Raw genomic sequence first — 25,467 nt, forward strand, 5'->3', positions numbered from 1 at the left:
TTACCAAGTGCCCATTTTCATAGATAAACTAGCGCACAGGTGGCAAGACTCTCATCCTGCCTCCCTCCACTGTAGTTACCAGGAATTGTACAAGGTGTAGTCATACATGATGGGCCTTGTGACGCCATACAATCATGCCCAGTGTTGCCTTACATTCCATATGCCAACGTGAGAACAGGAGGAAGCGGCAAAAAGACTTTGATTGGTCAATGTACAGTTTGGTGTACCGGCCCGCTGACATGTGGCATCACCTTTTATATTGGGAAGCAGATGTGGTTCTTTAACGTTGGTTCCATATCACGTGAAAAGTTACTGTTTTGGGGATTATGCTCATTAGGATATTACAAGTTTTCCAGACTTTCCGATCAGGATTTTTTTAATGTGGAAACTTACGTGCTGTCTTTTTGTGTAAATGATTGGCTGGTGCTCCTCACATCGTATCCTACATGCATTCTGTACTGACTGCATGTACCTAGTTTCGATATATTACCGTTTCAAGTCATTACTGGATTCATCAACCGACAGTCGACTACTTGATGGTATTTTGTACCGTAATTGTCTTTGGAGAAATATAAAAAACATGTAAATTGAATGACAGAGGGATCATTGACTTGTAATATGGCTGTGTCAGGAAATGTGTGGAACTTTTCCAGGACAAGTCTTCTGAGTATGTAAATAGGTTCAAGACCTTTTTTCATTCATCAAGTTACAAACATGTATGGCACCCATGATGTAACTCTTCATTTTCACAACACAGTGAGATTTTGATAACTAGACAGGAAGGCCTCACGATTTAAGTAGTACCATTTAAAAACAACTCGGGCTTTATAAAAAATGTATTTGATTCCACTCCAGATGGCAATAAAAAATCACTTCTTTGATATTCATAATAGCTTTTTCTTGACATGGGCCAATCTGTGACTTTTGGCATGGGCATACATGTATGGATGGGTTACCTAAAAAGTTTATATGGAATTCAGTATCATCAAAATTAGCAGTTTAAGATTTTTTTTATTTATAAAAAGAATTCAGAATGTATTGTAGATGATATTAAATTTCAAGTATTTAAACAACCAAATAGAACTATATAACCGAATATTCTTGCTTGGATATATCTGCCTGTAAATATATGAACTTGATCTAATACCATTGCATTACATGTAGTATTCAAGAGCCTTTTATTTTGTTTGCAACACATAATAGGAAAACTGTAAATACACCCTTTTTACAGTCTTACAAACAAGGTTTTCAACTTTGTTATGGTTCATGGGATACATTGTAATTCTGGGGCCTCAGGAACTTGTATGCTTTTGGAACTGTAGGTGTTCTATACAGTTGTCTCAGTCATAGTTATTGGTCTTGATTGAAGATAAATTTCATCTTTTAATGTAAGTAAAATGTACGTGCAATCTGTACAGCAGAAGATGAAAATGATACTGATGCATGATGACAAAAAACAAATTACATATTAAAGTACAGAGTTTGTGCTCTATGTACTGTAGGTTTTGATGAGACTTGATAAAGAAGAAAATTATCAAAAAGCAGGTTCTTTACATGTACATCTCAGGGCCGGGAAGTGAAACTGATTTTAGGTTGCAGTCAATCAACACAATTTTTTAATCTAGAAACATGGTACTCAAAGTACATAGTTTTAAATCATAGTTGCTTTATGGATTTTTCTTCATTGGGAAAATGCAATGCTTTTGGATTTTATGCATTTGTGGTTTACATGTAGCTTGAAATAATCAAACCCAATTGAATGTGCCCTTCTAATAAATTGTTGTTGCCGATATATACATATTTTTCTAAGAAGAGAATTGATAGTCACATGATAAGTGCTATCATGTTGCTGGGTTTTCAAAAAAAAATCCATATTAATGATGTACAATACACAACACAATACACATATTTTTGAGGACCTTTGTAAGAATTCTATGAAGAACTCTGTTCTTTCCTGAATTAGTTTTTTTTGCATGATCCCTCTTTGATGGCTTATATTAAAAGAGCGACCTGTTCAGTGCATTAGAAATGAGTTTATAATAGTGAAACCCAATGATGACATGATACGTCAACAGCTGTGAATTACGGTGCAGAAACTCTGCTCGCCGATGCATGTAATGCACAGTGATGTCATAACTGCAGCAGAGATTCACGGTGCAATCACTGCATATTGTAACTGTGCCAAATAACCATGCCGAATTGTGTCAAGGCTGCATATTCCCAGTGAGTTCATTATGAGGAACTGAAGATACTACAGGCGGTGCTGCACCATCCCGAGTTTGCTCAATCTCGAGATTTTAGCCCGATCAGCCCTCTTCGCGATTAATCTCGAGATTCAAGAAACCCCGTCTCCACCATCGCACGAAGAGCGATTCTTGCTCGAGCGAGGCAACAAGCCGATATTCCGAGCATGCGCACTTTCGATCTTGGAGTTTCAACGGCCCGCGCTTTTGAATAACTTCCCGCGATATGCAATCAAGTACATGTACTCTTTCGCCGAATTCAACCGTTGTTATGCAACAATCCTCTCAGCTCAGCCGCGCTATAATCATAAGCGAGTGAAGTATTCTTCGTTTAATATGATGGCGGACTCCGAGGCAACGACAGAGGGGGAGAGAGAGAGGGGGGAGGAAAGAAATGCTATTTGCTCACATTTTGCGAAGGAATAAGACGACAATGCTGTCAGTATTGTTATTGACTATGACCATCGTCGATAATGAGCGCCTCCCCCATCGGTCTGGTCTCTCCCAAAATCCATTCACGGGGGGCTTGACACCATCGTTGCTGATTGGGGGAATGATGAACTACTTTCGCATGCGTTCGGTACAATCGCGATGTGTTTATGTTTTGACCAAGGCAGAAATGGAACGCGAATTGCAGAATGGACTGAAGGTCATGAATAAATTAACCCGAGTCCAAACCCGAGTGCGTCTGCACCTACGAATTAGCGCGATAATTCGTAAATAGCGCGCTATTTTGCAAATAAACCCGAGTTGACTTGGGATTGCAATCTCGAGATTAATCCTACGAACTAGCGCGATAATTGCGTCTGCATTACAAACAATCTCGAGATTTTTCAGATCGGGATAATTTGCCGGATCAGAAATAGCGCGCTAATTTGAAAACTCGGGATGGTGCAGACGGCCCTTACATGGCCATTTGGTGGTGGCTTATGCTCAGTGATCACCCGAGTGTAGGGGTAAAATTAGAAAAAAGAAGAAAGCCAGGGCAGCTCATGCTGTGCAGGCCTTAATGAGTCTCAAAATGTTAGAAATAGAGGTCATACATGTCAGGGAAAAAAGACAATTATACAGTGGTGGCTCATAATGCTCAAAAGATCCCTGGAAAATCTCAATTCACTGCAATGCTTGAACTTGTCCAATGCTGCAGATTTACGCAGTAGGTTTTGAAAGTAGCCCCCCAAAATGAAAACTTTTATTTTTTTTTGCCTGATAGATATAAATAAGGTTTCAGAGATCTCCATTCTGTTTTTTTTTATAAAGCTGTTTGTGATTTACATGCACACACAAATAATGCATGGCTTTTCCCACTAGTTTTACTTTAGGCCCAGTCAGACTTGAACTATCTTGTTTCCTGGCTCACATTTTAGGCCAGGCAATAGGCTTTCTCTTGATAGATTTAACTGGGATAAAGGCTCTACTTTGGAAGTGATATCAATGGAGCAGTATTCATGGACATTATGATTCATAGTTTTATCTCATAACAGCAAAAATAATATTTGAAGTGATATATTCAAATTTTGTGATTTTTGTTGTGGTAAATTTGGTTTTATGCTTCCAGGAACAAATAGTTTATGAATAGAACTCTTGAATAATGAGGGAACAAAAAAAAATAAGCAAAAGGAAAAGGCAGTTATGATGTCAGTGAACGATTAAAAGTGAGTATACTGAGGAAGCACTGTGGTCTAGTGGTTCTGACTTTTGCTTTTCAATTTGAGGGTTTAGGGTCCGAATCCAAGGCATGGCATTAATTTCCTTCAGCAAGGGATTTCTCCACACCAACAGGATCCATTCCTTGAAATACTTGTACCTGGTTAAAAAAAAGGCTTGTATATAACTAATTTTTGGTTTGCTTTTTTGACATGATTTTACTCTGGTCCAAGAATAGAAAGTTTTGTTGACATGATTTTACTTATATATGTATCAGTCTGTATTTGGTCCAAGAATAATTTGTTTTTGTTCCCCGTTTTATCTTAACAGAACCAAAGGAAAAGCCAGCTCCTGTGGTTTCTTCTGCACCAGTGAATGCTTCAGTTTCTGCTCCATCGGTTGTGAAGGCTGCTTCCAAGGGCAAAAACACTGTGGTAAGTCAATTTCTTAGGTGGTGTATTTACCCTTGCCCGACCCCTCTATCTTGCAAGTGAGAAAGGAAAGTACATAAATGTATAAAACTCTTGGGAAAAAAAAAACCCTCGCAAATTTATAATAAAGGTCTTCGCTGAGATTTTTTTTTCTCCAAGGTAGTGCTCAGGATGACAAGTACAAAAACTGGTATACCATCAAGGATTGTGAATAGCATGTTGAATGCCTAGAACGACAAGAGCTTGATCTGGTTCTAATACATTTGAATGCACAAGATACCTCTCGGGTATTCATGGCTTGAAAACGTTCCTGTTCAAGGTTTATTTTATGATTGGGCAGGTGCGACTGCGACTGTGTCTCCATTATAAAAAATAGTGATTGTGCTACTAAAAGGATCAAGCACATTGTTCTTTCCATAGAAGTTGATCAGTTAATGTACATTTACATATTGTAAGCCCAAGTTGTCAAATTATACTTTTATTTCTGATCCAGCAAATTACCCCGATCTCAAGGTTATTTGTAAAGGAGACACAGTTTGTTTAATGATAAATACCAGTTGTGGTAACGATCTCAAAGTGAGTTCGAACAGAATCTTTTTAATTACCACCCAAAAGTGTTTGTATGAATATTAATGAAAAATATAGTGCTTCTGGAAGAAAATGCGTGATTGCCAAGAAATGTGAAAAATAAGCACAGAATTCCATCAAATGTTGGGCATTTTTCCAGGCAATATTAATACACTGTCCCATATATGCTTCTGTGTTGGTGATCATCAGAATGATTGGTTTTGAGCTATGATTTCATGATTTCACAAAGATAATTATACATGAATGTACCTGGGGAGCGTTTCATGATAGGACTTGTCAGACATTTTATCCAACAAGTCCCACTTTATCCGACAGTTAACATAGTATTAGTGCTTCTCAGCCAATCAAAATCCAGAAAAGTTGTCAGATCTGACAACTTGTCAGACAAAAATGTTGATGAAATGCCCCCCAGATCTAGATATATGATAATATTGTGACAATTAACCTTGATTTTAAAGACATTCACATGAAATAATTGTTTGCTGCAACTACTATCTTTTACCTTTAATCTTGAAATGCTGACCCTTCGTGAACTTAAATGCTTATTTTTTTCACTCCAAATTAGCGAGCTATTCTAATTTTCCTCAGTTATCCAGGTGGAGATGTGCTTGTTTGTTAGCTCGAGAAAAATTTATTTATGGTATCTTACCATTGTAGTTAATTAAGAACTCGTACTCTAGTCATCAAACTTTCTGGGAAATGTGCAATATGGTTCAGTAAAACATTTTTTTTTTTGCAATAAAGACCCTCTACCTAATGTTGATTGAGAGGTAATTGTTTAATTGAATTTCCAATTCTGTTTCTAACGTTTATATAATATTTATGTACCTACATTTGTTGTTTCATTTGTTTTATTATTGCAGGCAAGTGATTTCAATGACTTGAACAGTTGGCCATCTTTAGGTGCTGCTAACAAGGACGGATCGGTGAGTCTACTGATATTATTTTGTCAATATAGATGAATTTTAAATAGGTCTGATATTATTTTGGAAATACAGATGAATTTTAGATAGGTCTGAGGCATTATGGGATTTCTACTAGCATTAAACCTCTTTTGTAGAAAGGGAGAATCTAGTTGAACGTTGGAATGATTAATAATGATAATAATAAAATGCTTTGCTCCTTAACTTAACTTATTAAAATTCAAATTTTATATACCAGGATGGATGAAATGTCTGTCTATTGTCCATAATTTCCTTGAAAGTATTTGGGTTTGGTTGTCAACTTCCAAGAATTTTAGCAGTATTTCCTTCTTGACAAAGCATGCAGTCCACTGGTGACTGACGGTTGCTGCCGGTCACCCGACCATTGTAGTGGTAAAATTAGGAAGCATTGAAAACACTTTGTCACCAAAGACTGAGAATATCAACTATTTATAAGACCCATTTTCCTTATCTCGATCCATATATCAAAACTTTCACACGATACTTTGTTTTCTAACCTTTATTCAACCAATAGAACTATGAAAATGATTGTACTGAGCAGGTTTTCTCAATTTTCTTGCTTGAATTTATCAGCTTGTAATTTTATGATCCCTGTGCATGGACGCAGCCAGTTTGTTCTGTTTGTGACCTTTAGTTTAAGTAGTCTGCTGCAATGCTTCAGTGGAGTAACTAAGTGATGCAAACAAACAAAACAACATGGCCGGTACGGTTAGATGAATTCAGGGAGGAAAATTGAGAAATGCCGCTCGGCACTATTATTTTCAAAGCTCTACTTGGTTCATCAAATATAGTATTGAAAGTTTTATCTATATCAATCCTTAAAGTGCAGTAGTTTATATTCTTATTCATTCAGTCTTTGGTGGCACTGAATGGTTGATGTATTTCTTTATTTTAGCTTTCCACCAGTCTTCACACAAAAATCCTGGATGGTTACTAGTAAAAAAAAAACGTAATGACTCCGTCCTGTTTCAAATTTTCAAATCGATCTTCCTATCATAAAGCGGATGAGGAAGTTGTTCATTTTAGAAATGAAACCGAATGCAAATTACTTTTAGCAACACCAGTTTTGCTCAGACAGCGGCAGATGATTTAGGGGTGTTGGGTACCAGCAAAAACCTTCATACTGCTTTCATTGATGGAGAGTTGTCAATCAAGGTTAATGATTGTTCTTATGACATCGAACTGTAGAAGTAACTGTGTTAGTGCTTTGGAAGGATTGACATTGAAGAATTTGTAAGGTTTTGTAATCAGCAAACTGCTTGAAGAAAAGAAAGATATAAACAGAGTAATGAGAACTTCACAGTTGCATTTATATCTTTATGGCACTACATAAATATTAAATCTGTAGCATATTTAAGCATTTGTTTTGAAATCCTTTGTGTGGATACTATTGATTTGGAAGCTGATAATCATTTCTTCCCTTTCTTACAACTATTAAGAATGAGATATCTTATTTCCAACATTAATCAGTTCAGGCATTGGACCTAGAATGAAGATATATGTATGATACCTTTATCATGTTTTCACAACAAATAACAAAATAATATCCTTTTATTGAAAAAAATATTTATTTATTCTGTTATTTATTTCATTTTCATTATTGAGGGTAGGGGGGTTGGGGCATATAAGTGAATTATTTTCTGATGAAATGTTGAAATCTTTACTTAATACTTATAGGATCCCCAATCACCAAGACGCAAGAAGGAAACCAACTCTGCTGGTTCAAAGACCCCACCTGTCACGTCCACAACGCCCCCGTTGGTGAGCGAGCAGGTAGAGACTGCCCCTACGCCCAACACTTCAGCTACTGTCCCGGCAGCACCTTCTGTTGCTGCTGCTACCACCTCCCCAAGGTCACCCAAGCCCATCTCAACGGACCAGGCCTCGCCGGCTCCAGCTTCAGCTGCTCCTGCAGCTCCTGTACCTGCTCCTGTGGTCACCAAGGATGTCACATCTCCGAGAGCCAAGGCGCAGCAGTCAACGGCATCGTCTGCAGAGAAGGACAAGCAGGCGGATGATGGAAAGGGGGATGGACAGAAAGGAAACAAGAAAAATCGTGGTAAAGGTATAGATTGAAGTGAATGTTTGTTGATGATGACTCCAGGTGTAGGATGAGAATACATGGATGGACATACAGCATGAAAGACAGTTGGACTTCTCCTTTAACATGTAAAATTGATGTTATTATTATTCAGGCATGTGAAATTTCCAACATCAACACAGATTTCTGAGTTTTGAAAAGAATTTTCCTTTGTCTTTTATTGTCTTTCCCCTTCTTTTTAATTCTCGTACTCTCTAGGCTAGCCAAAGTGTGATTGAATGAAAAACAAATGTTGTAGATTCTCGTATCAGTCCTTCATGTTTATAATTTCGTGGCGCTCAATTAATCGCTCTCCTTATTTTTTTGAGGAGCTCAATTTAGCTCCTCAGAATCGCTCTGCTTGAGGAGCATAAATCAATTCAATACAATACATGTATGATAAATTGTAGATTTTCCTTATAATTGTAAATGCAATAGCTGTGTAGCCATTAATTAATCTGTGGTGAAACTAGGCCTAGGTCAATACGTTTACATGATATCGTGCTCCTGCTTCAAAAAAAAAAACTTTACAAAAAATACTCCACAAAAAATTGGTAAACTTTCACATTTTACATCCTTCCATGAAATGGCCATCTATTTTCCATAATTCCTTGAAATTATTTTGTTTAAGTATAAGTAAATAAAATTCAGAAAATTCAGCTCTTTCTAAACTCTGATTGATGATGTAACAATTGGTAGATATTGTAGTCCCACATGTAGACTTCTATGGTGTTGCAACATTATCTGAAAACGGTCATCGAGAGTTGGTCGTTTTGATCGTTTTACACTTGGTCAACACCATGAAAATCTACATATGGGACTGCAATATTTACCAAGTTTAACATCAAATCAGAGTCAGGAAAGAGGTGAATATTCTTCATTTTTTCTGTAGTTTCCAACTAAATCAAAATACTTTCAAGGAGTTATTGAAAATAGATGCCTATTTCATGAATCTAAAGATGTAAAATATGAAATTTCAGCAACTTTTTGTGATTTTTCTTTTTTACTCGGAGCGCGATATTTTGTTATTTTTTTTTAAAATGAAGGTCTGTCGTATTTTACATTTTGTGTCTAGATGGTACAGGATGTACTGTGAAAATCGTATCTAGTTTGTCGTTTTTCTGGTGGTTACCTTAGGGATGCACCATTTACAGCTGTGGGCATATTTTAGGGGTCTGCTGAAAGCATAATGGTGCCTTTTGGGGAATGCCTGCCTTGTTAGCTTCAAGTCCTGGGCCCCGTAACACAAAGGTTAGCGATTAATCGTACGTTTGATTTTCACTATTGATTGTAAATTGTAGTCAATGCAATTAATCCTAGAAAATTGTACGATCATTGCTAAGCTTTGTGTTATGGGCCCCTTGTTGGTAATGTTATTCTGGATACTTACAGCAATTATTTTTCTTTATAAAGCAGACAAGAAACAAAAGTGGATCCCCCTTCAGCTAGACCCACCTGAGCCAAGAGGTAAGGGAGGTCGGGATCGTGATCGGGACCATGTTAGGGGTCGCAACGCATCAGGAGGAGGTAGGATGCGAGATAGACCAGTGAGAGACTGTGACCGCGAGATGAACTGGCGTGATGTGCCTCGCAGTAGTGGATCCGAGCCAGCGAAGAGGTCAGAACGTCCCCGTGGGGATAGCAGGACCAGCAGAGAAACATTGACAAAGGGTAAGGAGACACCATTTTATTTTACCCAGCCCACCATGATTTCAAGTTAATTTGTTAAAAAAGCAATGGAATCGGAGAAAAATATTTATGAAGATTTGGAGAAAATCCAATATAATTTCTGAATTTTTAAATTCTTAATTGTATGATATAAAATGCAAGCGGTATCCTATTACTCTCTTGAAGTTAATGGATGTCATTTTGCAGACATGAATGGGGAATTAAGCTCTGGATATTAATGGAAAATTATAATGGTGACTTTGTAAAATAATCATCCCTGTGAAGTTATAATGAAATAATATATAATCAATCAAGACTATGTTTGTTTCTTTTGTTTAGTTTTAGTCTATCAATCATCTGTTTAGGATGAAAGGTAATCTTGAGGGTCTGAGGATATATCATAAATTATTTCATCTTCTCCCCTCTATTGATAGCTGCCGGTTTTGCTCCACCCAAGGACGACAGGAGTCGCAGCCCTAGCGCATCGAGCGTTGACAGCCGTAGCTGGCAGAGCCAGAGGAGCTACCGAGGTAGAGGCAGGGGAAGAGGAAGAGGTGGGAGAGGCAGAGGGGGCGGTGGACGAGGTAGCTACTCTGGTAACTTCTGGCAGAGCAACAGCATGGATGTCCCAGGAACAACTAATAACGAACAAAGTAAGTGTGTTTGTGTGTTAATCAAGTTTTTCAGTCGTGTATTAATCAGATATAACTATTTATGTCTGGGATCAACATTTAACGTCACCATCCGAAAGATGTGAACATAGCCTGGATTACAGGCGCACCACAATGCCCATTTCATTCATGGAGTAGTTTTTGTCTCACCTGCGAAGCAAAGTGAGACTATAGGCGCCGCTTTTCCGGCGGCGGCGGCGTCAACATCAAATCTTAACCTGAGGTTAAGTTTTTGAAATGACATCATAACTTAGAAAGTATATGGACCTAGTTAATAAAACTTGGCCATAAGGTTAATCAAGTATTACTGAACATCCTATTAGAGTTTCATGTCACATGACCAAGGTCAAAGGTTATTTAGGGTCAATGAACTTAGACCATGTTGGAGGAATCAACATCGAAATCTTAACCTGAGGTTAAGTTTTTGAAATGTCATCATTACTTAGAAAATATATGGACCTAGTTCATAAAACTTGGCCATAAGGTTAATCAAGTATCAATGAACATCCTGCATGAGTTTCACGTCACATGACCAAGGTCAAAGGTCATTTAGTGTCAATGAACTTTGGACGAATTGGGGATATCTGTTGAATTCCCATCATAACTTTGAAAGTTTATGGATCTGATTCATGAAACTTGGACATAATAGTAATCAAGCATCACTGAACATTTTGTGCAAGTTTCAGGTCACATGATCAAGGTCAAAGGTCATTTAGGGTCAATGAACTTTGGCCGATTTGGGGATATCTGTTGAATTCCCATCATAACTTTGAAAGTTTATGGATCTGATTCATGAAACTTGGACATAATAGTAATTAAGCATCACTGAACATTTTGTGCAAGTTTCAGGTCTCATGATTAAGGTCAAAGGTCATTTAGGGTCAATGAACTTTGGCCGAATGGGGGGTATCTGTTGAATTACCATCATAACTTTGAAAGTTTATTGGTCTAGTTCGTTAAACTTGGACATTAGAGTAATCAAGTATCACTGAACATCCTGTGCGTGTTTCAGGTCACATGTCCAAGGTCAAAGGTCAATGAACTTTAGCCGAATTGGGTGTATCTGTTGAATTACCATCATAACTTTGAAAGTTTATGGATCTGATTCATGAAACTTGTACATAAGAGTAATCAAGTATCACTGAACATCCTGTGCGAGTTTCAGGTCACATGATCAAGGTCAAAGGTCATGTAAGGTCAATGAACTTTGGCCGAATGGGGGGTATCTGTTGAATTACCATCATAACTTTGAAAGTTTATTGGTCTAGTTCGTTAAACTTGGACATTAGAGTAATCAAGTATCACTGAACATCCTGTGCGTGTTTCAGGTCACATGTCCAAGGTCAAAGGTCAATGAACTTTAGCCGAATTGGGTGTATCTGTTGAATTACCATCATAACTTTGAAAGTTTATGGATCTGATTCATGAAACTTGTACATAAGAGTAATCAAGTATCACTGAACATCCTGTGCGAGTTTCAGGTCACATGATCAAGGTCAAAGGTCATGTAAGGTCAATGAACTTTGGCCATGTTGGGGTTTTTTGTTGAATAACCATCATATCTCTGTAAGTTTATTGGTCTAGTTCATAAAAAGAGGACATAAGAGTAACCATGTATCACTGAACATCTTGTGCGAGTTAGAGTAGTATGCAAAGTCAGCACTGCTGCTATATTGGACCGCGTGATGCAGGTGAGACGGCCAGAGGCATTCCACTTGTTGTATACCCCGGTTTATTGCTTTTAAAGGCAGTTAGTGCCCGGGATTTATTATCAAAATCTCTGAAGCAAATGTACTTTAGTTTTTATTGGAAATCTTTTATGTCAGATTGTTATAAGCCAAGTGGTCAGGTATTCATTCACTGTATTTATACTGGGATATTGTAGAGGCTGGAAATAATTGGCATGGCTAAAGATCTGTTGTTGATCGCAAGAAGTGTTCCAGAATTCAGAACCTTATTCCCGGGTGTCACAAGTTTGGTATCAAATGATGCCTGAGATTTGAGGAAAGAAGTTATGACTTGTTGAATGGAGAGCTTTTCACATGACATCGTTATCACAAAAATGTCAAAGGGACTTGACTTTACCTTCATTTTTATTCGTATATACCAACACTTGTGTGGTAATTTTATTGGATTCTGTTTGAACTCATTCTTAGATCATTACCAAAACTGGTATTTATCTTTAATTAAGATTTGTGAATTCCACTTTACCTCATGAAACATGAAATTCTATCATTCCTAACCCAGGGCTCCACACTAACCCATTTTTTCTACTGGTCCAACCTATTCATGTCGGACCAGTAGATACCCAGTTTTTCAAATTTTTACTGGTCCGAACCTAAAATCTACTGGTCCCAAAAAGTAAAGAAAACATTTAAAAAAAGGCGCAAGATTATTTTTCTAGCCTTTCGTGACCCCCCCCGTAAAACGAAGGAATGAAGGACAAAAAGAAAGCAAGACAGAAACGAAGAGAGTAAGAAAGAAAGAAAGAAGGAAGGAAAGTCAGAAAGAAAGGATGGAAGGAAAGAAGGAAGGTAGGAAGGAAAGAAGGAAAGTAAGAAAGAAAGAAAGGATGGAAGGAAGGAAAGTAAGAAAGAAAGGATGGAAGGAAGGAGGTAGGAAGGAAGGAAGGGAGGAAAGAAGGGAGGAAAGAAGGAAGGAAAGAAGGAAGGAAGGAAAGTAAGAAAGGATGGAAGGAAAGAAGGAAGGAAAGGAGGAAGGAAGGAAAGAAGGAAGGAAGGAAAGAAAGAAGGAAGGAAAGAAAGAAGGAAGGAAAGTCAGAAAGAAAGGATGGAAGGAAGGAAGAAAAGAAGGAAGGAAGAAAGGATGGAAGGAAGGAAAGAAGGAAGGAAAGTAAGAAAGAAAGGATGGAAGGAAGGAGGAAGGAAGGGAGGAAAGAAGGGAGGAAAGAAGGAAGGAAGGAAAGTAAGAAAGGATGGAAGGAAGGAAAGAAGGGAGGAAAGGAGGAAGGAAGGAAGGAAGGAAAGAAAGAAAGAAAGAAGGAAGGAAAGAAGGAAGGAAAGAAGGAAGGAAAGAAGGAAGGAAAGAAGGAAGGAAGGAAAGAAGGAAGGAAAGAAGGAAGGAAAGAAGGAAGGAAAGAAGGAAGGAAATAAGGAAGGAAGGAAAGAAGGAAGGAAGGAAAGAAAGAAAGAAAGGATGGAAGGAAGGAAGGAGGAAGGGAGGAAAGAAGGGAGGAAAGAAGGAAGGAAAGAAGGAAGGAAAGTAAGAAAGAAAGAAAGGATGGAAGGAAAGAAGGAATGAAAGAAGGAAGGAAAGGAGGAAGGAATGAAAGAAGGAAGGAAAGAAGGAAGGAAAGAAATAGAGAAAAAAAATTAAAAGAAAGATTGAAAAGAAAGAAGGAAAGAAAACAGGAAGAAAACAGAGGAAGAAAGCTAAAACTATTATAAATAATTTGTTTCTTTTTTGGCTCAATTAAAATAGCTACGAAAGAAAGTCAGAAACCAAGTGTATCAACACACACATAAATGCATATGTGGGGCTATATGTATTCAGACGATACCTCCCGAGACCCGATCTGTTTGAACCAAACAGAAGTGAAAATTTACCCTTTTACTGCTTACAGATGACAGAGTTACTCCAATTTTTAGGAAATATGGACATTATAAGAGCCTTTCATGAGTATGAACCGTGAATTTTGACAGTTCTGTGAGAGATTTCTGCCAGAGTTTAGCCAGGCTTCGTTCGTGCGGCCAGTGGAGAATTCACCATGTGGATTGTGTGGCTGACTACATGTACACTGTACGCATGCTGTATAGTACTCTAGTAACACGTGCGATTCATTCTGTGTGTATTCTGTGTGTGAATTGCAGAATTGAACGGGGGAAATGGTTTGCTGTGAATTTGACCATTTCTGGAAAAGTTATTGGCCCAACAATGGTTTTTATTACTGGTCATGTCAGACCCTTAAATCTTGCTATTTTTGGAAAAATTACTGGCCCGACAATGATATTTTTACTGGTCATGTCGGACCAGTAAATCTTCCAATTTCTGAAAATCTACTGGCCCAACAGCGATTTTTACCGGTCTGGGACCGTCGGACCGCCGCTAGTGTCGAGCCCTGCCTAACCGTTCTGTAACAATCCTTTTTTCCTTTCCCATTCATCACAGCATCTCCAGATTCTGAATTATTCCAAGAATTTGTGCCACAGTACTATGACCTGGGCAGCGCCGATGCCACTGCAACCGGAGGCACCACCGGTGGCACCACTACCACCACCACCACCTCCAGGGTCAGCACTGGCACCAGATCGGCCAGCGCCGGTGGGGATGCAGACTTTGATACCCCTCAGTTTGTGACTCCGCAGTATAACAACCCTGTATTCTACGATGGCTCCACCCCGGTGTATACTCCAAGCCTTGCCTCGACGTCGTCTCTCTCCTTCTCTCTGGATGAGGGCACCCTTAAAGATTATGTCAAGAAACAAATGTGAGTTTTGTTATTGCTGTCTCTTTTACTACATTTATGAGCTGGGGAAAATGCTAACATCATCGCAGACTGACACTTATTTTTGATGATGAGATATTGATTATTGATCTATCGCCATAGTGTCTACCATTATATTCCTTGTAAGGTTTGGCAATTCTCAGCTTTGCCAGATTCGATCCTGCTCTGAGAGGTTTTGAGTCCGTTGTCACTTGACACAGTACTACTGCCTAGTTATTTCATTTGAATATTAGTTGCAGCTAACAGGAGTAATAAATAAAGTGCACCATTGAATCTTGGTAATCACTATATATGCTATCAAGTATTATGATTATCAAATGAAACATGAAAGATAATGATGTTCCTAAGGTTATTGATGTGTAATATATTTGCATATGTAATGGATATATTAATCATTTGATTGACAAATCTCCAATCTCTTTCTTTCTTTTCATGGACGTTTTACTTTCTGTTTTATTTTCAGTGAGTACTACTTCAGTGTAGAGAATCTTGTGAAGGATATATTTTTGAGGAAGAAGGTAATATACTTCAATCAATGCATTCCTATTGGCTTTTCACGTTTCTTACATGACACACTACCATGTAAATGCATTTCTTTTGATTACTTCTATATTTTTTATTCATTCCGTGGTTTTCTGCATACCATCAATATTTGTTTTTTTTCTGAGGAAAGACTTTCCTTTTTGTTCTGATAAGATAGGAAGTAAATTGGGATTGATTGAAACTTTGGTGGTGAACCATCACTAACGTTGGTACATGATAATGTTGCCTTACTTTGACAAAGGAAGCAAGTGATATATGGACTGTAAGTTAGTTTTTCATGTTTTTCTTTTTTTTTGGCTTATTGATTTCTTCTTCGTAAAATTCAAGAGAAATAAAATTGATTCTGCTGTGAGATCAGTGTGCTATTTCTTGTTTCTGTAAATCCCAGACATTTTTTGCTGTTTTTGTCTCACCTGCGAAGCAAAGTGAGACTATAGGCGCCGCTTTTCCGACGGCGACGGCGGCGTCAACATCAAATCTTAACCTGAGGTTAAGTTTTTGAAATGACATCATAACTTAGAAAGTATATGGACCTAGTTAATAAAACTTAGCCATAAGGTTAATCAAGTATTACTGAACATCCTATTAGAGTTTCATGTCACATGACCAAGGTCAAAGGTCATTTAGGGTCAATGAACTTAGACCATGTTGGAGGAATCAACATCGAAATCTTAACCTGAGGTTAAGTTTTTGAAATGTCATCATAACTTAGAAAATATATGGACCTAGTTCATGAAACTTGGACATAAGGTTAATCAAGTATCAATAAACATCCTGCATGAGTTTCACGTCACATGACCAAGGTCAAAGGTCATTTAGGGTCAATGAACTTTGGACGAATTGGGGATATCTGTTGAATTCCCATCATAACTTTGAAAGTTTATGGATCTGATTCATGAAACTTGGACATAATAGTAATCAAGCATCACTGAACATTTTGTGCAAGTTTCAGGTCACATGATCAAGGTCAAAGGTCATTTAGGGTCAATGAACTTTGGCCGAATTGGGGATATCTGTGAATTCCCATCATAACTTTGAAAGTTTATGGATCTGATTCATGAAACTTGGACATAATAGTAATCAAGCATCACTGAACATTTTGTGCAAGTTTCAGGTCTCATGATTAAGGTCATAGGTCATTTAGGGTCAATGAACTTTGGCCGAATCGGGGGTATCTGTTGAATTACCATCATAACTTTGAAAGTTTATTGGTCTAGTTCGTTAAACTTGGACATTAGAGTAACCAAGTATCACTGAACATCCTGTGCGTGTTTCAGGTCACATGTCCAAGGTCAAAGGTCAATGAACTTTAGCCGAATTGGGTGTATCTGTTGAATTACCATCATAACTTTGAAAGTTTATGGATCTGATTCATGAAACTTGTACATAAGAGTAATCAAGTATCACTGAACATCCTGTTCCAGTTTCAGGTCACATGATCAAGGTCAAAGGTCATGTAAGGTCAATGAACTTTGGCCATGTTGGGGTTTTTTATTGAATAACCATCATATCTCAGTAAGTTTATTGGTCTAGTTCATAAAAAGATGACATAAGAGTAACCATGTATCACTGAACATCTTGTGCGAGTTAGAGTAGTATGCAAAGTCAGCACTGCTGCTATATTGAACCACGTGATGCAGGTGAGACGGCCAGAGGCATTCCACTTGTTTAAAGAAATAATTCTCTCTTTAGTTGCGCCCTATTGGTCAAATCAGTGCACAATGTATTGTCCATGATTTTCTAAATGATCGCCGAGAACTTAATCAAAATGATATTGATGCCCTTCCAAATATTTGTAGACTTAAGGCCAAAATAAGATGCTCTTTCCGCCCGAGACCTTGGTGCCCTGCTGTAATCCAGTGCATGTGTCCCATTGAAGAGTAAATTTTACTATAAATGATGCCCCTCCTTAATGGCCTTGGACGCCTTCCCTTTCCTTTAATTGCCCTATTACAAAATGGCCGTGCCCCTTGGAATTCCTAATTCGAGCCCTGTATTTTTGTGTTGTTTCAGATGGATGCAGAGGGATACCTGCCGATCAGTCTTATTGCCAGTTTCCATCGAGTCAAGGCCCTGACTAGTGATGTTGGCATCATCACCACGGTATGTCTAACCCCTTTGTCATCTCTCGATTGTACAGTGCCCACTTAGCTTGTTGTTCGCGAGTAAATGGGAGGACGAATGTCAAACATTCATACCGTTGCATTTGTACCGTCCATGATATACCATTGCACGGTCGTCAGGAACAAGGTGATTCAAAGGGATTCAGTGCACAGCGCTTAGTAAATGCAGGTGAAAGAAGGAGACATTCTATTCAACTCGGCTACTCCTTGTTGGATAGAGCTTCTTTAACCGTGATCGAAATCTTGTACCATCGTTCTCGTGCCTATTCGTTATTTGTGTATTGATGTTAATTTTCTCGATACAGGCCCTGAATGACAGCACCGAGGTGGAGCTATCATCAGACAAGTCCAAGGTCCGCTGCCGGCTCTCTCCCATGCAATGGGTCATCAACGATCCGCTAACACCCACCAAATACGAGCTCTCCTATGACAGCCCAGAGTTCATCCCTGGCAAACCCTATCCTTACACCTCATCATATAACAAAGATACAGGTGAGTATTGGACCCTTGATTTCTTAGTTAATGCTTTCAAAATGGGATGTCATGAATGGACATTTATGCTGAAAAGTGCAATTAATTACAACACACCCTTTCAAAATGGTTTTGTCTTAAACATGTCTGGATCTCAGAATTAAAAAAGAAACGGAACACTATATAAACAATATGAGGTACAGATAAAGTTGGTTGCTATTGATTTTATAATCTGTATCTGAGTTGCAAGATTCCATATGCCAACTGTGTCTGTCATATTTTATTTTAAAAGATGAAGCCTGGACAAAAGTGGACTTAAATGAAGAGGAGCATTGTTACATTGATTTCAGTTGTAACCCCCTCCTATAAACAACAGAATTCAAATGACAGTATTTTATACCTTCACTGATCAAAACCTCAAATCTTCTGTAATCCATAGAATCTGCACCAGTCTCCCCCACACCTGTGGAGACCATTGAGTCTAGTGACAGAGCCTCTGATGGTGAGACCAGCGGTCAAGGAATGTCCAGTATGAGGGTACCCATGACACCGGGACTTTCCACCAGCCTACCAGAGAAAGAACCAGGAAATTGGACAGAGGTCAAGAGGAGGCATAAAGCGCCAACTCCTAAGGATAAGGTACAGTCTTTTGTCCCTTCATTTCACACCACTGATGATGTTGGGGGGGGGGGGATGATGGGCCAGGGCTGCTGCAGCTGCCCTCCCAAGCATTTTGGGTTGAAATGGGGGGGGGGCCTGTGCTTCCAAATTCTTGATATGATTTTGGTGTGAAATCATTGTGCCGTTGATATATTTCAACATTGTTATTTGCTTTAATTACTTTTGCTTTCTATATAATCTGAATTTTACACCCAAAATCTAGCCGAATATTTATTATTAGCATTTGGCTTGCTTGCAAATGTATCCATCCAATCATCCTCGGTAAATTTTGGCTCATTGTTCTTCTGCTCCAAACCATTCTTATTTGGAGGAAAGAATATGAATTAAACTATCCTGTGACAATTATTTTCTAAGTTTTCTTAAAATTTATTATGGTGTTCTTTTCCTTCTTTTCCTATGCCCTCCCAGAAAAACATCCTATTAAAAAAAATTATTTTATCATTTTATATGGAATTTCCATATTAGTGAAATCAAGTTTTGTTTCTTTAAAATTTTTTGCTTATAAGGGTACTTCAAGCTGAAAGTTACCTGCTTTAAACATGTAAAGTAAAATAGTCAAACAAAGCACTGAAAATTGAATAAAAATCAGACAAACTATGACATTTTTGAATTTTTGCATTAGTTTTAGAAAACAGTTCTTTGCATGTCTTCATGAATATGAATGCAATGAATGAGCGGATGATGTCATATCCTAACTTATTCTTTTGTATTTTATTGTAAAGTAGTTTATCAAATTTGTCTTCAGAATAAAAAAAAGAACTGACTTGAATACCGATTTACTGTGATAGATAATCATTGAACCTTGTCTTTTCAGAAGATGATGTCTCCGCAAACCGAATCACAGGATCATTTTGAAGGAGCTCAGGAGGAGCTGGACTTTCAGTTTGATGAAGAGCTTACAGAGATCACTGGCAGGAAAAATACCTTTTCAGAGTGGTGAGAGTCCAACTGGCCACATAATGTGGTTTGGTCAAATAATTAGATTATCACTTCTCCTTGTGAACTGACACATTCAAATATTAAAGTATGCTATTTGTAATGTCTGTTTATTTCATTTAGAGAAATAACTGTTTGCCAATCTAGATGAGAAATCTGATCAAACATTACTTCATGCTTCTGTGCTGCACTTTGGGCACTGAGTAGAGTGTTAACGAGCTCTTCAGGGGAAAAAAACTTACATGGGGCGTAGGGAAAATTTGCCTCCAAACTGAAGAAATCTTGGAAATTCCCATATGGACCAATATTCATTGTACTATACTTGATGATATACATTGTAATACAATCTTGCAGATTTTTACCTGGTGGGCCCTAGTCAAGATTGGACAATTAATTGAACTCCCTATACCAAAGCTAACACCACAAGGCCTGACTCTCAATCACATTGCTAGTCCCCTCATCAGGAGGGGAGATGAGGGGACTGGCACTGAGTTAGGAGCAAGGAGGCCCTCTATGTCTGCATCGGGAAAGCGAGCTTCCATACATTAACTTCCACTATGGACTGGGTGAGCTCAAAAAGTAGCACCAGGAAAGTATTTTATCAATTTATTTCCTGAATTGTGTTATTATTATTATTAATAATGAACAGGTCCGATGACGACGATGAGGATTATGAGATCTCAGACAACGATCTCAACAAGATCATCATCGTGACGCAGACCCCGCCCTGTCTGAAGAAGCACCCCGGAGGTGACAGGACAGGATACCATGTCTCACGCTCCAAGATGACCGCTAACCTAGCCAAGATCATCAACGATGGACTCTACTATTATGAAATGGATCTATGGGATGAAGATCTTACTAAGGTATGATGAGCTATTGTGTCTTAGCAGAGTTAAGGGGAAGTTAACCTTGACAATATTTGTTTTCGATAAAAATAACAAAATGAAAGAAATTACCCATGAAGGACTGATGAAACACATCAAAGCATCAAAGAATAAGAGATTTATAATTTTTGTCTCACCTGCAGAGCAGAGTGAGACTATAGGCGTCGCTTATCTTAAACTCTAAGGTTAAGTTATGGAAATGTCATCATTGCTTAGAAAGTATATGGACCTAGTTCATGAAACCATCTTATCGTCAGGGTGAACTCCCCCCTGTTTACTAGAAATGAATAGTCCCTGACTAAATCTATTAAAACATCCAATCTTGGTTTTCATCGGGTAGGTATGTACTTCTCTCTTCAATTCGGTGGAGAGTTTATTTCTCTTGAATAGAAGTATGGGTACTTGTAGAAATCTATTAGAAAATATATCTCTTTGCTGTTATGATTCATTGTTTTCATCTTGTAGGGTGGCTTAGTGATAATGGTTGCACCAGCAAGAACTCACTCACTCACTTTAGTGTGATTGATATAACAATTTTCAATGGTAATATGGACATGTTATAGAATTCTACAGATGAATATTTCCCTTTGTTATTCTTTCATTGCAGGGTGACATAGCAGCACTGGCTGCATCGACGGGAACCCACACACCTTTCAGCAAAATCCAGACCATCACCAACGAAGAGTTCTCCTGCTTGACCCCTGAGAAACCCCACACCAGGCAGGCAGTACCCCCTGCTCCTCCAGCAGAGAGCAGTCCAGAGGGTGACGTGACTGCAGCGGAAGGAGAAGAAGGAGGCATTGCAATCCAGAAGAGTGCAGGTGAGTGTTCGTTCCACTCACTTTCTCCATGGGCCTGTAGCACGTAGCTTATACCCAGGAAAATCAAAATATATGGGGGCTCCCGGCATATCTGTCCCTGAAATGCCCTACAGAGCCCTGTAAAACTAATCAAGAGCCCCTGAAATATCCATACGTTCCAATGTAGACTGTAATGCAATGTAGCAAACTTGGGCTGGTGAGCTCAAAAAGTAGCCACAGGGATTTTTTTTTCCTGCTATTATCCCTTCCATGAATCTGTGGGTGCGGATTGGATGCGGCTTATTTCAATCAAGGAAATGTTGAGGATTGGCATGATTAATACGGATTATGCGGGTGCTGCTTTTAGGACTCGATCTACTCCATGTAGAAAATATTTGTCAGTGAGAGTTGACTTCTATGCGTTCAACCAATCAAAGAGTGGATATACCCTCAGACTTAACTTTTTTAGTTATCAATGACAAGATAAATCAATGGCTGCAATACTTTAAACAAATGGTTGCTTAGCGATGCCAACAATTCTTGTTTTTCAGTGTTTTATGCATTTTGGAGGGAGGGGGATGAAAGCACTGCAGGTTTAGTGATATATACTCCTTTATACCAAAAAATACTGCAATTCATTTTGTGGGATTGGCATCCCCTATAGTAGTCAGATATGTTTTTCCATGCATTGATATGAGTGAACTTTGTCTACCCCCCAACTAGTGCGTTTAGTGAAGGCAGAATCGTCAGTGGTAGCTAGGTCATTACCTACAGCGGTACCAGAAGGCCCTCTCCTGCGTGAGGCCATGAGGACACCACGTACCCCAAGGGGCAAGGCTCAGATGTCACCTAGGTTCTACCCTGTTATGAAGGAGACCAAGCCCATTGATAACAAGGTGAGATCACTTACAATTTTGAGGCTGTAGAGGTGTTGTGGCTCAGTGGATAAGTCTCCAGACTTTGAACCACAAGGTCTGGGGTTCAAATTCCACTGCAGCATTCGCGTCCTTTTGCTAGGCGTTCATCTATAGGCCTATTGTATATATTTACCACTATCCACCCAGGTGTAGTAAATTTGGGTACGTGGTAGGAAGAAAATCCTTGAATGCTCCAGCATCCAATCAGGATAGCCTTACTAAAGCAGGGGTAGTAGTATGCGGCGCTTATTAACATTTGTATTAAGCACTATATAAATGTTGCATATTATTATTTTTATTTGAAGAAAAGGTTTAATTCCTTCTTATTCATCATCATCATCAGCCATGTGCAGCCTGCTGCAAGGCAAAGGCCTCTGGGTGGTGCCAAAGGAGCTTGTTTTGTGGTGATGCAATCCATTTGTGAGCTCATCATTCCATCTCTTTATTTTTAGTTCTGGGAAATTCCACGGAACGGAACGGTCAGGAAATTTCATGCCGTTTTCCAAACATCGCACTTCAAAATTTACAGTATTCTAACATTTTTTGAGGAGTTTATCAGATATTTTGTATATATATCATGCAATTGTAGGCTGATATTTTGAGGTAGATCTGCGCAGATATTTGGGGAGAGAGAATAAACTGAATGATGTCTTAGTAAAAGAAATTTGAAGATGATTCTTGACTCTTTTTTAAACAGGCAGCCAATACAAGGACTGCAGGATTAGTGAGATGGTGTCATATTTTTTAGCATAAGGTCTCTTTGTTCCTATTTCTTTGCTGTCAAGGTTGGCAGGTATGCTGGCATCATTGCTCTGTTTAAACCCATATTTATTAATATTTTTTGTCATCTAGACTCCAAGGAAACGCAAGACGAAGCACAGTGAAGACCCTCCTGTCGAGAGCCATGTTGGTTGGGTGTTAGATTCAAGAGAACATATAGCAAGATCCAGGCATGCATCTACAAGGTAAGCCGTGCTCCATCTGTTTAAAATAAAAGACCATTCGTTTGAGTTTTCATAAATTTAGTTCCAAAACATGCAACAGAATGTGGCTGCACTTTTACTCTTTCTGCGTATTACTAAATGCCAATGCACACTTGGTGCTGCTTGAATTTTAGCAAATGAAAAGCTTAAAGTTGCTTTGTCAAAAGATGACATTGAAAGGTCTCATCGTCTTTCATCAAAGAAACAAGATAGCAATTCAACTGCTGGTGGAAAAGCGGCGCGAAACAGCAAGCAATCGGAACGACCGCGAACTATAATAGTCAAGTTCCTCTCTTACCGCATGCGCAGTCTGATCCTTTCGAAAAGGCGTGTCCTCAAGGGGTCAAAGTTGGGCATTGAGGAGGATCTAACCAGGCCCAATGCACAGCTTCTACACAAAGTGAAAAACTGTCAAAAGGTTCTTGCTTCGTGGTCCGCTGACGGAAGGATTTTCGCGTTGCTCCCAGCCAGTGGCGGAAAAACAATAAAACGTCTCATCACGCATGAAAGAGACTTGGACAGTATTTGATCAGTTTGAAAATAAACTCAGTTGTACTTTGCTATGTATGCAACATTGTACTCTTGGAGCTTTGGTGTATCCTGCTATTTTAGCTCTTGCTTGTTTGAACTTTGATTTTAATTTCATTCAGTGATTTATTTATTTAATTGTTTTTTTTTCTCGTTTCAATGGTCAGGGTTTTTTCTTGTGTTAGTTGTTCTAAACCTGTAAAACACAACCAGAAGGGAATACGCTGTACAATATGTCATAAATGGGTTCACATCGCATGTGTTGGAATTAGTATTGTTGATTATGATGATCCATTATGTGATTTTTTTATACTGGAAATGTCCCAAATGTTTGTTTCAATACTTGCCTAACTACATATCTGATGAAGATAATGACAAGACTTGCTCATTCGTAGCATCCACACAATCTTCGTTCTTTCAGTCTCATCCTGATAAACAGGGAGATAAAAATCTGAAATTTAAAGAACTAAATCACCAAAAAGGTCTCATAGTGCTACATTTGAATGTTCGCAGTTTACTCCGCAATTTTTCAGAAATCAAGACTCTATTGATAGAAAATAATGTGCATATTATATCGTTAAATGAAACTTGGCTTCATGGCTCTGTTTTAGATAATGAAGTCCATGTAGATGGCTACCAATTAATACGGAAAGATAGAAATAGAAATGGTGGAGGTGTAGCAATTTTTGTAAAAAACAACCTTCAATTTCAGCTGTTGACTCACAGTAGCTTAGAACATATCGAAGCCATTCCGTTGTTGGTGGGTACCAACCACTCGAGATCTTCTATTCTAACAACATGGTACCGTCCACCAAATAGTTCCATCGGAATGTTTAATTATTATGAAGAATTACTCTCTTTCCTTGATTCATTTGGTAAAAACATTGTTATTGTTGGTGATCTAAATTGTGACATTAAGAAACAAAATTTAAGTAATGAGACTAAACACTTAAACCAAATTCATAGTATTTATTCTTTATCCCTGATTAACACCGAAGAATATACAAGGATATCAAAAGACTCGTGCAGTCTTATTGATCATATGTTGACTAATTGTTTTGATATGGTTGCATCTCATGGTATTATACACTCCGGTATTTCTGATAATTCTATTTGTTTTCTGGTTTGGAAGCACCATATTACTAATTATGCACCTCTCACCATAACGTATAGAAAAATGAAAAACTTTGATCCTAACGCATATATTGAGGAATTAAAATTACAACCCTGGCAACTTGTGTCTGATAAAGATGATATTGACGAAGCTGTGGAGGTAGGGAGAATCTCGTTTTTGAAGTTATTAACAAACATATGCCAATCCGTAAAATACGTGTTAAAAACAATTCCTCTCCCTGGATGTGTCCTGATATTGTAAAGTTGATAAATGAGAGAGACAGGTGTAAAGCAAAAGCTATGAAACTTAAATATAATTTGTTGAAGGAAACAGTGGAATCTCAAAGAAAACTTTTGGAGAGGAAGTACGGTGAACTGTGGACCCGATATAAGAAATCGCAGAACTTGGTCACAAGTAAGATTAGAAAACGTAAACGATCCTTCTTTTCGAATAAAATATCGTCGACAAATACTCAAAATGATGTGTGGACTATTCTTAAATCAGTGATGCCTAAAGACGTATCGAAATCCACTGATACCACCCAAAAAGATAAACCCAGAGCTAATATATTCAATAGCTATTTTGCAAACATTGGCGCTGACCTTGCTGCTAATATACCTCCAACAGTTCCCCATAATTCCTCTCATTGTGATTCTACCGATTCTATTGTTTCGCTTCATACTGTAACTGAAGACGAGGTATTCAATATCATATGTGGCTTGAAAAACAAGAAATCTGTTGGAATCG

At 38.3% G+C, this 25,467-nt stretch overlaps 1 protein-coding gene across 6 annotated transcripts in view; it reads left to right on the forward strand.

Moving 5' to 3' along the window:
* LOC121406698 (la-related protein 1-like) overlaps nt 1-25,467 on the forward strand; it is a 45,398-nt gene that overhangs the window by 14,273 nt on the left and 5,658 nt on the right. For 2 of the 6 annotated variants that reach the window (XM_041597648.1, XM_041597649.1), the window contains exons 3-17: nt 4,221-4,324; nt 5,773-5,835; nt 7,531-7,918; nt 9,347-9,604; nt 10,036-10,254; nt 14,401-14,719; nt 15,201-15,255; nt 17,294-17,383; nt 17,709-17,895; nt 18,314-18,513; nt 19,370-19,491; nt 20,141-20,357; nt 20,986-21,199; nt 21,902-22,074; nt 22,948-23,060. In XM_041597648.1, coding sequence (XP_041453582.1) covers nt 4,221-4,324; nt 5,773-5,835; nt 7,531-7,918; nt 9,347-9,604; nt 10,036-10,254; nt 14,401-14,719; nt 15,201-15,255; nt 17,294-17,383; nt 17,709-17,895; nt 18,314-18,513; nt 19,370-19,491; nt 20,141-20,357; nt 20,986-21,199; nt 21,902-22,074; nt 22,948-23,060 — 2,722 coding nt within the window. The remainder of the gene's footprint in view (nt 1-4,220; nt 4,325-5,772; nt 5,836-7,530; nt 7,919-9,346; nt 9,605-10,035; nt 10,255-14,400; nt 14,720-15,200; nt 15,256-17,293; nt 17,384-17,708; nt 17,896-18,313; nt 18,514-19,369; nt 19,492-20,140; nt 20,358-20,985; nt 21,200-21,901; nt 22,075-22,947; nt 23,061-25,467) is intronic. The other 4 variants (XM_041597651.1, XM_041597650.1, XM_041597652.1 and 1 more) reach the window with 4 other exon arrangements.

This window comes from Lytechinus variegatus, chromosome 1 (genome assembly GCF_018143015.1).
Source record: "Lytechinus variegatus isolate NC3 chromosome 1, Lvar_3.0, whole genome shotgun sequence".
Classification (NCBI taxonomy): Eukaryota; Metazoa; Echinodermata; class Echinoidea; order Temnopleuroida; family Toxopneustidae; genus Lytechinus; species Lytechinus variegatus.